This window comes from Molothrus aeneus, chromosome 4, assembly GCF_037042795.1.
Source record: "Molothrus aeneus isolate 106 chromosome 4, BPBGC_Maene_1.0, whole genome shotgun sequence".
Lineage (NCBI taxonomy): Eukaryota > Metazoa > Chordata > Aves > Passeriformes > Icteridae > Molothrus > Molothrus aeneus.
In genome coordinates this window covers 3,879,466-3,893,053 of record NC_089649.1, presented here as the reverse complement: position 1 = coordinate 3,893,053, position 13,588 = coordinate 3,879,466, and the positions used below count along the sequence as shown (strand labels likewise).

The window sequence follows — 13,588 nt, the reverse complement described above, 5'->3', positions numbered from 1 at the left end:
GACAGGAAGAGAGCGAGAGAAAGAAAGAGAGAGAGAAAGAAATAGAGAAAGACAGACAGAAAGAAAGAAAGAGAGGGACAGGAAGAGAGCGAGAGAAAGAAAGAGAGAGAGAAAGAAATAGAGAAAGACAGACAGAAAGAGACAGAAAGAGAGCGAAAGAAAGAGAGAGAAAGAAATAGAGACAGAAAGAGAGCGAGAGAAAGAGAGAGAAAGAAATAGAGAGAGACAGAAAGAAAGAGAAAGAGAGCGAGAGAAAGAAAGAGAGAAAGAAATAGAGACAGAAAGAAGGAGACAGAAAGAGAGTGAGAGAAAGAAAGAAAGAGAGAAAGAAATAGATAGACTGAAAGAAAGAGAGAGAAAGAGAGAGAGAGACAGAAAGAAAGAAAGAGAGAGAGAAAGAAATAGAGAAAGGGAGACAGAAAGAGAAAGACAGAAAGAAAGAAAGACAGACAGAAAGAAAGAAAAGGAAAAAGGAAAGGAAGAAAAAAAAAGGAAGGAAGAGAAAGGAAGAAAAAAAAATGAAAAAGGAAAAGGGTGAGAGTGAAAAAGAAAGAGCGAAAGTGGAAAAAGGGGTGAAAAAACAGAGTGAAAAAAAGAAAAAAGAGTTGGAGTGGAAAAGAAAGGACATTCGGGAGGGGCGGTGCTGCCTAAGGTGCTTCCGCGCCCAGGAGCGAAGGAGCCGTTTGATCCCCCGGCGGGACCGCAGCTCCCGGTGGCGGAAAACGGAGCGGTGGCTGTCAGTCCGAGACTACAACTCCCGGCAGGCCCTGCGGCCGTAAAGCGCGGCGTCTGACGCAACGGCCGACGCGCCATATGAATGGCTGGCGGGCCGAGGCGGCCGCGCGCCGGGGGAGCGGGCTGGGCGCGGGGAGCTCCCGGCGCCTCTCCCGCGCGGGACGGAGCCGCGGCAGCGACGCTGGAGGGGCGAAGCCTCCGGCCGGCCGCCCGCACGGAGCCGAGCGGCGCGGAAGGGGCGTCCGCCCGGTGCCTCGGCCTCGCTCAGCGGTCCCGGTGGCGGGGGCTCGGCTCGGGCGGGGCGCGCTGCCGCCCGCCGATGGCGGAGCGCCAGGCGGTGCTTTGCTGCCGCGGACCGGGAGCTGCAGGAGCCGCCCCGGGCGAGCGGCGCCGGGCGCTGCCGCGGTCACTGTGCGGCGGCTGGCGGAGGCGCGGGAGCCGCCGAGCTGCAGCCGTGTCCCTCGGGCTGCTGCCGCTGCTGCGGGCGGGGGCGGACGAGCGGCTGGAATGACACGGCTGCTGAGTGCCTCAGTGCTCGTGGCTCTTTCTTCCACGCAAACAGATGGAGCGGCATCGCTGAGCAGTAAAACACAGCGATGGCCCGGAGAATGGCGAGCGCAAGGAGCGCCGGGCTGGATCCTTCTGCTGGCACAGGTGCGATCCGCAAACTCAGCCCCTGGTGCCCCTACCCTCCCGACCCCCAGGGGAAATGCTCTCCAGCCTCGAGCTGCTGCAAGACAAAACGTGTGATTTGACACTAGGGTCCGGAAAAGGTTTCCGTTTAGATTAGCAAATGCCTCAATTGTTCTTGGTTACATCCTAGGATCGGTTTTAGGCAGTGACTTTATACCGCTTGTCGGATTTTCTTGTGCAATGGTAAGAAAATAGGCAGGTCTGATACTGGTTTCGCTTTTTTTCTACTTCATGTTCCATGAGCTGCTTTTATCCAAGCAATTGTTTTAAAGTTCTACTGTAGGCGTTTCTGGTTCACTTTTTTTTTCTTTGCAGCACCCGTGACTATTTTTTTTCTCTAAATCGGCAGTAAATATAGCTGAGTAAAATTACCTTGGTTTTCTTCCTTCTTTTTTAACTTAATTGTTTTTATTAATAATCCTATTTGAATATGCAGAACAAGTGGGTATGTCCTGTAATATATCCTAGCTTTTCTTGTTTTCAGGGTACTCAGAAAATCTGTCTCCCTTGGAGTCCCACAAAACCATTCTCAGTGCAATCTCCATTAAGGTATGGATTGACAAGCCACCATCAGTTTAGATATTTGCCTGTGTACCTTTTCCTGTAATTCAGAGCTTGCGTTCTGTGGTTTTTATGATAAACCTATCAAACTTGCGAAACTGTTTTGCAAGTCTTAATCGTTGAAGGCAGCAAGAAGTGGTTTTAAAGCCTGTTCTTGAGCAGACAAAGGGAAAAAGTGTGCATTTGATGCTGAACTTGTCCTTTTTCATTTGACTTGCCTTGAATGATTTAGGAAGAGAGAGAACTAGAAAAAGAGAGAAATAGAATTGGTTCTTGAGCCCTCCTAAAATGCTCCCCGTGATTCTGTGTGGAGCCAAAGTGAAGGGTGATGGAACAGAGCCCTGTGCTTTAGAAGGAAATCAATTTCAACCTGATCTCCACCCTGGGTCTCCCTAATTTCTGTTTTTAAAATGCAAACTAAGTTTAGGAAGTGTTGGAAGTTAGTATTTTGGGGAAGAAATGGCAGTTGCACCAACCGTTCCGTTTCCCAGAGGCTCTGGGAACGATTCATTTTGTAAGCGCTGTAACTGCAATCGGTTGGTGGTTCGGGGTTGGAATGTGCACTTGCCCTCCTCTAAAGCACTCGTTCATTTGCATTTCAGTGCCAGGAGTCTTGAGAAACTGGAGAAGAGCCCAAGAGACATTTTTCATCCTGAGATACAAAAGGTAGGAAGTGACTTTTTTTTGTTTGGTTCTTTTTATGATTTCCTGGAAATAGAAGTAATTAAGTATAGATACTACTGGTTTGTTTCTTCCAGTAGCTAATAATAATAATAATAATAATCTAATACTACTTAAACTGTCTCTTTATCCATTGAACTGGCCATTTCAAATCCAAACTTCTAAACACAAATAAAACCATCATCCTTGTAGAATCTTTAATAGGAGGGGGCTAAAGATGCTGTTTTTGTTGACAGGATTTATTGGTTCTTGAAGGGCAAGAGGTGAGTACAAGCCTGACTACTTCTTGCTCACAGACCCGTCCGGTGAGTACATCTTTGTATTTTGATGGGCTTTTGATGACTTCTAAATCAATTGCTCGTTACAGTAAAAAGAAGTAATGTTTTTTTGAACCTGACAGCAAAAATAACTTGAAGCACCAACTTAATAATAATAGATCACCAATATAAGTTAATGATTTTATGCTATACTATCAAAGTTTAAAGGTAAATTGTTATGTATTGGGAGATGGTATAAAATGTATGTTCTAATGCGTAGGATGTATACAAAGATACGTACATACATGAAAGTCCTTAGAGGAACAAATTGTTATGTCTTCTGTTTGACTGTTTATCATACAATATCTGGCTTTATTTCCCAGGGATTGGTGAATTTTAAATTTGGAGTCCTCTATGCTAAGGATGGTCAGCTTACAGGTGATGAAATGTTCAGTCATGGTGAGTTTTCCACCTTCTCCTTAATTGTTTTGCTCATCTGAAAAAAAAAAAAAAAAAAAAGGTATGTTTATTATTTGTTACCCTGTTCTGTCCGTTTCCTCAGTATTTGGTGGAGCTCTGCTTACCCAAGCTTTGGGTAAAACAAGCTTTGGGTTCCTTCTGTCCCACTGGGTGTTGCCCAGTTTGGTTGCATCGGGTGAAATTCACCCTGAGCCCTTACAGAACCAGCTCAAACCACGTGAGAGCCATTCGCAGCTCTCTCAGGACACCCGGAGGAGGATGGGTGACGTTTCTGAGCATCTGACCAAGTGTACTTCTATCAAAACTCGGCCTGTGTAATTTCTGGGGAAAACCCTTCTGTATCCTGGAGGGTTCCTCAAACTCTGTTGAGGATCCAGTTAGCAGTTGCTCACCTGGATGGTTCCAGCTCCTCAAGTTAACACTTGTACTCTTGCCCTGTAGTTTAGATCTATTGTAGTTTGTTATTTTGCACGATTTTACGTCTTTGGAAAATAACGTGCGTTTCACTCTTTGGAACCTCTCGGATCATTCTTTGGTGCAGCACCACCTAATGGGACACTTGGCTGCTGTGCTGAAGGGCTTGGTTACTGGGATTGTAAATCCCGGAGAGTTTGTAAGTCTTCTGTCCCCAGGGAGGTGTCACGCTTTGTTCACTCTGTTTGTCAGGTGCTGCTTCTCGTCGGAAGTATTAACTTCAAACTGCCCTGTTCTTTTTTTAACTTTTTTTCCTGGTTCTCTCCGTAGGGCAGGGAAGGACTCTCGTATCCCGGTCGTCAGACTCAGCGCTGCCCGAGAAGATACAGAGAGTGTAAAAATCATAAGGAGCAAATAGGACTGCAGAGGAAACAAACTGGAGAGAACAAAAGGTGATATTGTTCTCCTTAGCCTGGATTAGAAACATCCCCTGTGCTTTGATGCCGGTGGCTGCCAGGGGCTCGTTAGGTCTTTTTAGGCAGGTGTAGGTGTTCACTTGTAGGTTCTATTTTTTGGCAAAGGACCACGAGAGAAGTTTATTTCTACATCCAAATAAACATTCATCTTATCTGAACATAACCTGTCATCCCATTTCTGACGTTAAGGACTCCTGTATAAATACTTGGGGAGGTTTTCTTTGTCGTTTCTGAATGGTTCCATTTTGGTTCCATCTACCTGCCGGATACTTGAACGAGTCTGAGGTGGTTTAATTGCATACTGCTTCCTTGAAATTCTGTTGGTCTCTGCTTGGAACCCTTCTTGTAGTGCTTCATGAAAGACTTCTGATGGTGTTTTCTTGCCTGTTTGTGTTTAAGGTCGTGCTCTGATGCATTTACAGAAACCATGGCAGGAGAGAGTCAGCTGCTGGAGAAGAGGAGACAGTATTATCCCTGGGCAGCATAGAACTGCGCTACTGCTGTGTCATCAGCTGTGTCTGCACTGAAAGTAGCCACCTTCACTTGTAGGTAGCTCCTTGGTGCTTTAGGACACGCTGAGGGATTTATTCCTTTTGGGATCCACGATGAGAATTCCCAAGAGAGGTAGCAATAAGGTATGAGATTGGAAAAAAGCCTGTGTCCTTGGAATGTTGTTGTTGTCGTCAAAAGTTAATTTTTCCTTCTTTCTTAGCCAGTAGTCAGCTTTTTGCTTTATTTTTTGTGGGATCAGTACTTGATTGTTTAAAAAATTGCTTCAAAATAACTGCAGCGGCTGGCCACCAGGACCTTGTTCAGATTTGCCTATTTGCTTGTAGCTAAAACGTTTCCATATTGTTTCTCGTTCTATTGAAGAAACTGCTGCCCAGTCAACTAAGAACTGAACATCTATCTGTCTGGGACATGGGGAGAGGATTTAGGTCGTGTCTTTGTTTCCAGAAAAAAGTTCCAGTGTAGTTTCTAACTAGAGGAAAAGGGGGGGGTGAAGACTCGGGGCTCTGATGCCGTTGGGGGCACCCCGAGGTGCCCAGGAGAGGGAGCCCCACTGCGGTGCAGGAGCAGGTATGTTATCACGTACTAGAGAGCAAATGATAAATAGAAATATGAAAATTATAAATATAAAAATATTTTTTAAGTCATTAAAGAAAGCGGTTTTTTTTACTTGTCAGTAGGCAGGGTTTTGATGATAAAAATGATAAATACAAAGAATATGAAGGTAGAAATCTAAGTCTAGAAATATATCATAAATACATACAGATAAAGTTTAAAACTAGAAGAAAAAATCAGTTGCAGCAGTAGATACGATACACAATATAAATAATACTTTAAATACATGTCTAGAATTTTATAGATATTATAGATAATTATTAATAGATTGCATCAAAAGAAACTATATCTATAAATGTGAGTACAACTATACAAAGTATAAAAATATTTCGATACCGTTTAAAAGAAGGTGTTTTTGTGTATTTTTTTGGTTAGAGATGGGGTTTTTATTTGGATTAATAGAAGTATTCTAGGAATATAAATCTAACTATAGAAAGATACAATCGATAGAGAAAGATATTTCTAAAAACACAACCGAACGACGCCGCCTTCGGGGGAATCGCACGAGCTCGGCCGAAGCAAGGCGAGAGCGGCCGACCCTGACGGCCTCGAGCGAACCGGGGCGAGCGGAGCCGAGGCGCGCCGAAGGCACAGAGCGGCTGGGAGTTGGGCCGAAGCGAGGCGAGCTCTGCCGAAGAGGCGAATGCAGGCGCCAAGAGCCGAGTTGAGGCGACAAGAGCCGACTCGAGCCGAGCGTCTCCGGAGCGAGCCGAGCTCCGCCGAGCGCAGCATCCCGGGCAGGGCGAGGCGCCGGGCCGGGCTCGGGGTGCAGCCGGGGCTCTGGGGGGCTTCCCCGCCTGTCCCTCTCTCTAGCCCTCCTTCCTTCTCCCCGTATTCGCCTTCTCTCGCTCCCTTTCCCCCATTCCCTCTCCCCCCACAAACCCGGCTCCTTCCTGTCCTGTCCCTAGCCCGCTACTCCCTTCTGTTCCCCCTCTCTCCTTCCTCTGCCCAGCCTCCCTGTACCCTCGTCCCGGGCTTTCCCTTCCCGTCCCGCTTTCCTGCGCAGCCCGAGCTCCCTCGCCGCCCTTTCTCATGCCCTGCTCTCGCTCCTCTCTTCCCGTGCCCCCTTTCCTTCTTTGCCCCGCAGCCGCGGGGCTCGGGCTGCCGGAGAATAAAGCCCCGAGGGCCGGAGCCCGGCGCCCCTGGGCCCTTGCAGGAGTCCCCGCGCGGGGCCGGAGGCTCTCGGCGGATCCCCCCGTGCCGCTCAAGCAGCCCGGCCGACAGCGCCGGAGCTGCGGCTTTGCCGGCATCGCGCTGAGAGCGGCCCCCGCCCTGTGCCGGGCCGTCCCCGCCGTCTGTGCCGCTCCCTCTCTCGCTGCCCCCGGCCCGTGACAGCGAGGCTGGGCAGGAACCTCAAGCCTTCTGGGGGCTGCCCCCGCTTTCTTGTTGCAGCAGAATCCCTTGCTGGGGCCATGCACGTGTGGGAAGGGCTTGGGGGAAGCGCTGCGCTGCTGTCCAGGGCAGTCGGATTCGTTCTGAGCCTTCTTTGGGGGTCAGGAAAAGGGGGGGGGGTGAAGACTCGGGGCTCTGATGCCGTTGGGGGCACCCCAAGGTGCCCAGGAGAGGGAGCCCCACTGCGGTGCAGGAGCAGGTGGGGGGCGGGCGAGGGGCGGGGGTCACGCTGGGTGCCGTCCCCCAGAGGGACCCAAAGCTGCCACCAAATGCGCAGGGAAATTGCATTCCAATGTCTTGGGACAGAGGCTCATGGGAAGTTTTCTCAGCTATCCAAGGCACGGAGCCCTGGAGCCAAGTCAGCCTGAGCTGCTGCGTGCTTGCTGTGAGCCTTGAGGTGAGCGCGCATCATTGCGGGCTTGGGATCGATTGAAATGCGCTAAGGAAACCAGCTCTGGCGAGGGAGGCAGGGAGGGAAATGCTCTCTTAACATGTGCCAATGCTTCTGTCAAACTCATCAGGGCAGGACAGCGCTCAGACTGAAAGTGTGAGAAGATGTGGAGTGAGACAGAATCTGACAGGAGCACCGGACTCACAAGTGCACGAATTTTGCTTTTGGCTTGGATTTAAACTCAGAAGTTGTAAGGAATTTGGGAAGGAGAAGGGACATTTCAGAAGGAGAAGGAGAAGATGTTACAGTCCTGGCAAAACCTTTTGTTCTGGCTAATAAAAGAAGTTAGTTTAAAAAATAAAAAAGAAAAAAAAGTAGATTTTTTTCCTTCACTGTTGTATTTGTTGGTGGTAGATGGTGTGTTGTTTTATTTCTTGGTCTTATTAACTCTGTGTAAATAGTTTTTTGAGTGAAGCTCACTTTCTGGACGGGTTGGTTTGTATTTGAGGTAGGATCAATTTCAAGAGGTTTCTTTCCTAGACTTCTGACAGGTATTCCTGGGATTTTGGTTTTGTTTACTGTATGTATCAACAGAGAGATTTGGTAGGGCCAGCTGGGCTGCTGGAGTTTTGGGTGTTAATTTATTAGATGGCTTTTGTTCACTGCAGTTTTGAATTGTTGAAAGGGTTTTTAATGTAGTGGTTTTAAGGCGGTTTTTAAGAATTGTTTGTATTGTTTCATGTTGTTTGTAGTTGGTGTATGATCAGGGATATGGTGGAACTTCTTGAACGTTCTGGTTTTTGTGTTCCTAAGTTCCGATTTCTTTCTGGTTTGATTTTTTTTTTTTAGTTTTATTTTTTGAGACAGGGGCATTTATATGGTGGGTTTTTATAGGCAATATGTTTTTAAATTTGGGTAGTGATATTTTTTAGTATTTTAATAGTTTTATTTTTTGAGACAGGGGCATTTATATGGTGGGTTTTTATAGGCAATATGTTTTTAAATTTGGGTAGTGATATTTTTAGTATTTTAATAGTTTTTATTTTCATGCTTTTTTTAATATTTTAAAATAATTTTTATAGATGATTGGTTATTATTTGTGGGTTAGCATAAATGTAGAGCTTTGGGGGTTTTTATAGTAATGTTTAGGGTCAGTTGTAGGGTTTTGAGTTTAATGAGTTGGTTTGATTTTTTTAATTGGTGTTTGTTTTTACTAGCAGTTCTGTCATTTTCCATGTGTATCTGAGTTTTTTGGGGTTTTGAGCCATTGGTTTAGGAGGAAGTTTATGATGAGAATGTACGGAGCTTTTGGGCTAGTTATAGTGGGATTTCAAATTTCTTGACAGTTCGGTTGATTTGAGTTTTTCTTAGGGTTAAATGTCGTGGGGTCTTTGTTCTGTTAGTCCTAGAAATAGGTTTTGTTTGGATATGCTGCGATGGGATGAGCGTGGGCTGCGTACCGGTGCTGACGAAGGCGCAGGATTTTTGTGGTTCTGATGAGTTGGGTCAATGAATTGATATGGTCTAATATATAGATTAAAGTAGAAATAAATATAAATATAAAAATAAATATTAAATGATAGTGGTAAACATAAATATAGAAAACAAATAGATAAATATGTAAAACTATAATAGATAGTATATTATTGTAACATACCATAATATATATAAATGATAGTCTATTTTATATATATATCCAACGACATATAAATCTAGATTGTAAATCTAAAAGTATTTAAATATAGTTAAAATAAACTGGGGATTTTTTGATTTTATTTGGTTATAGGCTGGGTTTTTTTATAAATAATATAAATAATATAAAAATAGAAATAGAAATATACCAATATATATTATATACACCCATATCTATAAATATGTATTACAAATAAATATAAGAAATATACAATATAAAAATAATATCTCTATTTTTTATTATTTATATTATTTATAAAAAACCCCCTCCTCTGTGCAGTCTGTCGCAGTTGCCCACAGTCTGTCGTGCTGCTTACGGAAGTGCCAAAAGCCAAAACCTTGAGGAACAGACCTTAATGTGACTCTATAAATGGCTTTAACAATCCCCTCCTTTCTTGTTTTCTTTTTGAGGCAATCCTGATTGCCTTTGGTTTTCTCCAGCCAGAGTTAATCCAAAATCTGTCTCTTCAGGCCCCTTCCTGGCCTTGCCTAGAGCACAGCACACTTTTTCCCCCTTGAATGTTTCTCCTGGCTGGTGAGGCCATGAAAGGAGTGGGAGATGATGGGAGAGGAGCTCAGTGCAGGCAATTGCAGAGTTCCTCGCTCTCCCCTGTGCAATAAGGAGGGGAGCATTGCCCAGCAGGCAGACGATGGAACGAGTGGAGATGCCTTGTGAGGAAGGCAGAAGGAATTAATGTCTGCAGGAGCCCAGGGAGCGCTGGGGCTGTAACTGGGAGATGCACAGCAGACATTCTCCCCAAAGGCAGGGCAGGGGCGGTTTCTCCTGTTTCTGGGCAATGCCGGGGTGGCTGTCACTGCTGCTGCCACTGGAACTCTCAGCCCAGGGCTCAGGCCATCGCCAGCAATCATCTCTGCCAGCTCATGGGCATTGCTGGATGTCTCCTGTGCTGCTCAGTGACGCTCAGCAGCCTCAGTTCTGGTCAAAATCATTTCAGTGGGAGCTATGAGGCACAAAAATGCTGAGACCGATTTCACAGAGCCACCTGTCCCTCGTGAGTGCAGGGTGCAATCCCAGCAGAGCAGGGGCAGCTCTCCCTGGCTGTGCTTTCTCTCAGCACCTGAATGACCCTCAGTGTTTGGCAGGAAAGGGGCTCCAGTAAACTGCCTCCTTTCTCCTCCTCCTGGAGTCCCAGCTGCAGAAAGAACTGAGCAGTGGGGTGCAATCCTTGTTTGAAATGGCTGAGAATGAATCTCGATCCCAGCCTCAGAACTGAGCCCCGGGCGTTGCGTTTGCCTTCTCCTGGGTGCGCTGCAGTCGCTGCCGTGCCCCAGGGCAGGGATTTGTGTGCCAGCCTTAGCAGGCTGAAGTGCTGGAGATCTCTCGGTGGGCAGGAAATGGAATGGGCTGCCTTGGCCGCACCTGCTCCTGCCAGCTGGATCCAATATCCATGGGGGACTTTGCAGGCACCGCGTGCGTCAGTCCTGCTCCTTAGGACAGGCTCCCAGCTCTGCCCTGGCACTGATCCGGGAGCTCTGGGACACCAAAGGTTTGGAGCGGCCCCTGAGCCTCGGCAATGCCTGCAGGGCCGGAGGCTTCCCTGGGCCAGGGCAGGGAATCCCTGCTTGTTCCCAGGCGGGAATGCCCGGGCTGGAGCAGCTGGGAGGCGTGGCCCATGGAAAGGGACGCGAGCTAAAGGCCGAGAGCTCAGGTGGAAGCAGCGGCTGCCAAGGGAGCTGAGCCAGAGGCAGCCCGGGCAGGGCAGAGGATGGGAATCCTGAAAGGTGAACGTGCCCAGACCGGCAAAGGGCAGAAAGCAAAAGTCCAAGCCAGCAAAAGACAACGTAAACCGTGGAGATAAAAAGACTCTTGAATTTGCCTTTTCATAATGAAATAAATCCAGCTGGAACAACATCAATAAAAGCAGTGGGAAGGATCATAGCAACAGGTGGGGTTTTGCTCAGCTCTGCTTCGCTTTGATTCCACTACAAAAGATCAAGGCTTCTCAGGAAGATGGAAATGAACACATAGGTTGATCCAAGAGCAGTGAAAAGTGGGAATGAGGCACTTGTAGCCCCAGGAATGGCTCTGCCCTTGTGCGCTAAGAGAGCTCCAGCAGCAATTCCCGCTTTGGTGACATTTTCCAACAACGTGGATTTTCTACAGGGGCAGACTTGGAAAAGAGCAGCTCCACGTTGAGATCATGTTGAGAGCTGCTCATGAGTGTCACAGCCGCAGCTTCCCAGAAGCTGAACTGTTCACTGCAGAAAGAAGGAGAGGCAATTTGTTTTGCCATTATCAGTGTGCTAACAATGTGTGCCATGCAAAGGTCACGAGCAGAGATGGCAGCAGGCTTTGCTCTGAGAAGCAGAACAGGTTGGATTTAGGGCATCCTAATGAGATTAGAGTGAGACAAAAGCTCAGCTGATAGGAGCAGAGGAGCACGTGGATCCATCCAGGGATTTCTGTCATGGAAAGCTAAATAGGCAAAGATCTGGCATCAGCTTTAATTGATGGCTGTCATCTTTCTGCTTTTGAGACCTAGTCAGTGGCATGGTATTGGCCAGAGTTTTCAAAAGAAAATGGCATCAGTGTTAGGGAATCTTAGCTAGGTGTGATTGCGTAAAGAAGGAAAGGAGAACAGCGTTGTTTATCTTTGTTTTGGAGCCTGCAGCCATTGTGGCTGCTTTGCACAGTGCACGTTGGTAGCGGTCGGTGTGCGAGAGTCTGTAAAATGAATATGAAAGCTTCTGGCCATGCCTTGATCCCGCCCAAGGAGCACAGAGCGAGTTCTCCCCTCAGGAGCAGCCCTGTCGGCCGGCAGGGCCGGCTCCTCCCGGGCACTCCCATCCGCCTCCTCCTCCTGGCGGAGCCCGAGCAGAGAGCCCGCGTCCCCGAGTCCCCGGGCGGGATGCGAGTCCCGGGCTCGGGCCCGTCCCTCTGCTCCCGCTCAGTGCAAGGGGCTCGGTGCCGGCTGCTGCCGAGCCCCGGCCGCTGGGGCTCCGCTTCCTCTGCCAAAGCTGCCGCTGTCCCTGAGAGAGGCGGGGCAGCTGCCATGGCCCGGGAGCGCGGCCATCCTTGGGGAGCTGCTCCTTCCCGGCGGCGGCAGCTGGGAGCTGCCTCAGCCTGAGCTCAGGAGCCGGGCAGGAGCGCCCGGATCGTCACCCGCTGCTGCCCGCTCCGGCCCGGGCACCGGGCACCCCTTCGGTTCCCCCGGGCCGAGCGGATCCGGGGCTGCTCCCCGCGCCGCGGCAGCGCCCGGAGCCACGAGCGGCATCGCTCCGTGAGCCGGAGGCGGCGCAACAAACCCGGCTGGGGATAATGGGATATCACAGTGCTGGGATAACGCGGTATTGCAGACGGGCTGCATTTTATGGCATCCTTTCAGGGCAGGCTTCCTACCTTCTAATGCCATGGGTGGGTTTTTTGCCAGCCTGAAGCAGTTCTCCCAGGAGAATCAAATGTGTGAGAGGTCCATTCCCTGTGACCATCTGTGGGGATGTCCACAGTCAATTCCATGAGCCTGTGAACTGAGACTAATAAATTGGGCATTTTTCTGGTCTCAGAATCGGGAGTCCTGTGGGTTGTTTGCTTGTTTTGGGTTGTTGTTGTTTTTTTGTTTGGTTGGTTGGTTGGTTGGGTTTTTTTTTTGGGTTTTTTTTGGGTTTTTTTGTGGTTTTTTTTTTTTTTTTTTTTTTTGTGGTGGTGAAGGTGAGGAGGGCTCAGGGACAAAGTCCTCCGCTGCTGGCACTTGCACCCAGTCCCAGCCGGCCAGGCCGAGGGCTGTGAAGCCGGGACTTGAGCCCTGTGTTTCGGGGGTGCAGAACGAGGCTCGCCCAGGCCTCGAGCACAGAGGCCGAGTCCTGCATTTTGGGGCCCGGGGCCAGAGGCCAAATGCTGCGTGCGAGTGCTCGGAAGGCGGAGCCCCGGCCCGGCGCTGTCCGGGCCCGGCCCCGGCCTGACGGGGGCGGCTTCGGGGCTGAGAGAAGCGCTCAGGCGCTCCCTCGTGGCGCTCGGCAGCGGAGGCCGAGCTGCGGCCGAGGCTCTTCCCGGGGCCGGGACACTCGTGGGGCCTCTCCCCGGTGCCGATGGGCGGGGGGTGAGGAGCCGGGAGCGCGGCGTTGCGGGGCGCGTGGGGCCGGCGTTCGGGGGCTCGGGCCCAGCCCCCGCCGCGGTCTCGGGTGCCGGAGGCCCCGGGGCCGTTGCCGGGCGGGCGGGGAGGTGCCGGGGGCAGGAGGCGGGGCAGGAGCCGCGGTGTCCCCGGGCCTGGGCGGGTCCCGGCCGGGGCTCGGCGAGCCCGGGCCCGACGGAGCGGGACGGGAAGGCGGGGCCGGCGGTTGCCGCTCCCTGCCCGCCACTCCCGCCCGCGGCGCCGGGACACGGAAGGTGACACCGGGACGGGGCTCTGCGGGCTCAGGAGAGCCAGGCCCCTCCCGCCCCATAGCGATGCCAGTCCCGATGGCGACGGGGGAGAGGCGGCATCGCCCGGGGCCCTCCGGCAGAGCCGGGCAGCGCTCGGCCCCCGCAGCCCAGGCCGCGGTCACGGCCCCGCCGCAGCGCCCCGGGCTCCGAGCGGTCCCCGGCGGGAGCAGCCGTCGGGCGGGGCTCGCACAGCGCCGAGCGAGGCTCCCGAGCGATAGCCCCGGGACCGGGGGGGACAGGGGGGCGGGGCCGGCACAGGTGCGAGGGGCGGGGCCACGGAGCGCGGGCACGGGGCGATGCGACGGTGCCA

At 50.4% G+C, this 13,588-nt stretch overlaps 1 protein-coding gene across 6 annotated transcripts; it reads left to right on the top strand.

Annotated features, from left to right (window-relative positions):
* Nucleotides 1-704: 704 nt before the first annotated feature.
* On the top strand, nucleotides 705-5,100 carry LOC136556298 (uncharacterized). Of its 6 annotated transcripts, none has more exons than XR_010783626.1 (7): nucleotides 705-1,389; nucleotides 1,913-1,977; nucleotides 2,592-2,655; nucleotides 2,907-2,933; nucleotides 3,311-3,386; nucleotides 3,490-4,273; nucleotides 4,697-5,100. XR_010783626.1 is itself a non-coding variant. In XM_066549425.1 (6 exons), exons 1-6 carry the CDS (start codon nucleotides 814-816, stop codon nucleotides 3,723-3,725), a joined length of 1,044 nt encoding a protein of 347 aa, XP_066405522.1. In that variant the 5' UTR covers nucleotides 780-813; the 3' UTR covers nucleotides 3,726-5,100. The 6 variants fall into 6 exon arrangements, 2 of the variants coding, with proteins under 2 accessions (XP_066405522.1, XP_066405523.1); XR_010783624.1 differs by having other exon boundaries at nucleotides 780-1,389; nucleotides 2,907-2,975; nucleotides 4,152-4,273; XR_010783625.1 differs by lacking the exon at nucleotides 2,907-2,933 and having other exon boundaries at nucleotides 780-1,389; nucleotides 4,152-4,273.
* Nucleotides 5,101-13,588: the final 8,488 nt, after the last annotated feature.

What these genes read in the sequence shown, in the direction of transcription:
- LOC136556298 (XM_066549425.1), top strand. Translation starts at nt 814, where the DNA reads ATGAATGGCTGGCGGGCCGAGGCGGCCGCGCGCCGGGGGAGCGGGCTG. An exon ending in GGATCCTTCTGCTGGCACAG is followed by an intron (nt 1,390 to 1,912) that starts GTGCGATCCGCA and finishes TCTTGTTTTCAG; the next exon opens with GGTACTCAGAAAATCTGTCT. An exon ending in TTCATCCTGAGATACAAAAG is followed by an intron (nt 2,656 to 2,906) that starts GTAGGAAGTGAC and finishes TTTTGTTGACAG; the next exon opens with GATTTATTGGTTCTTGAAGG.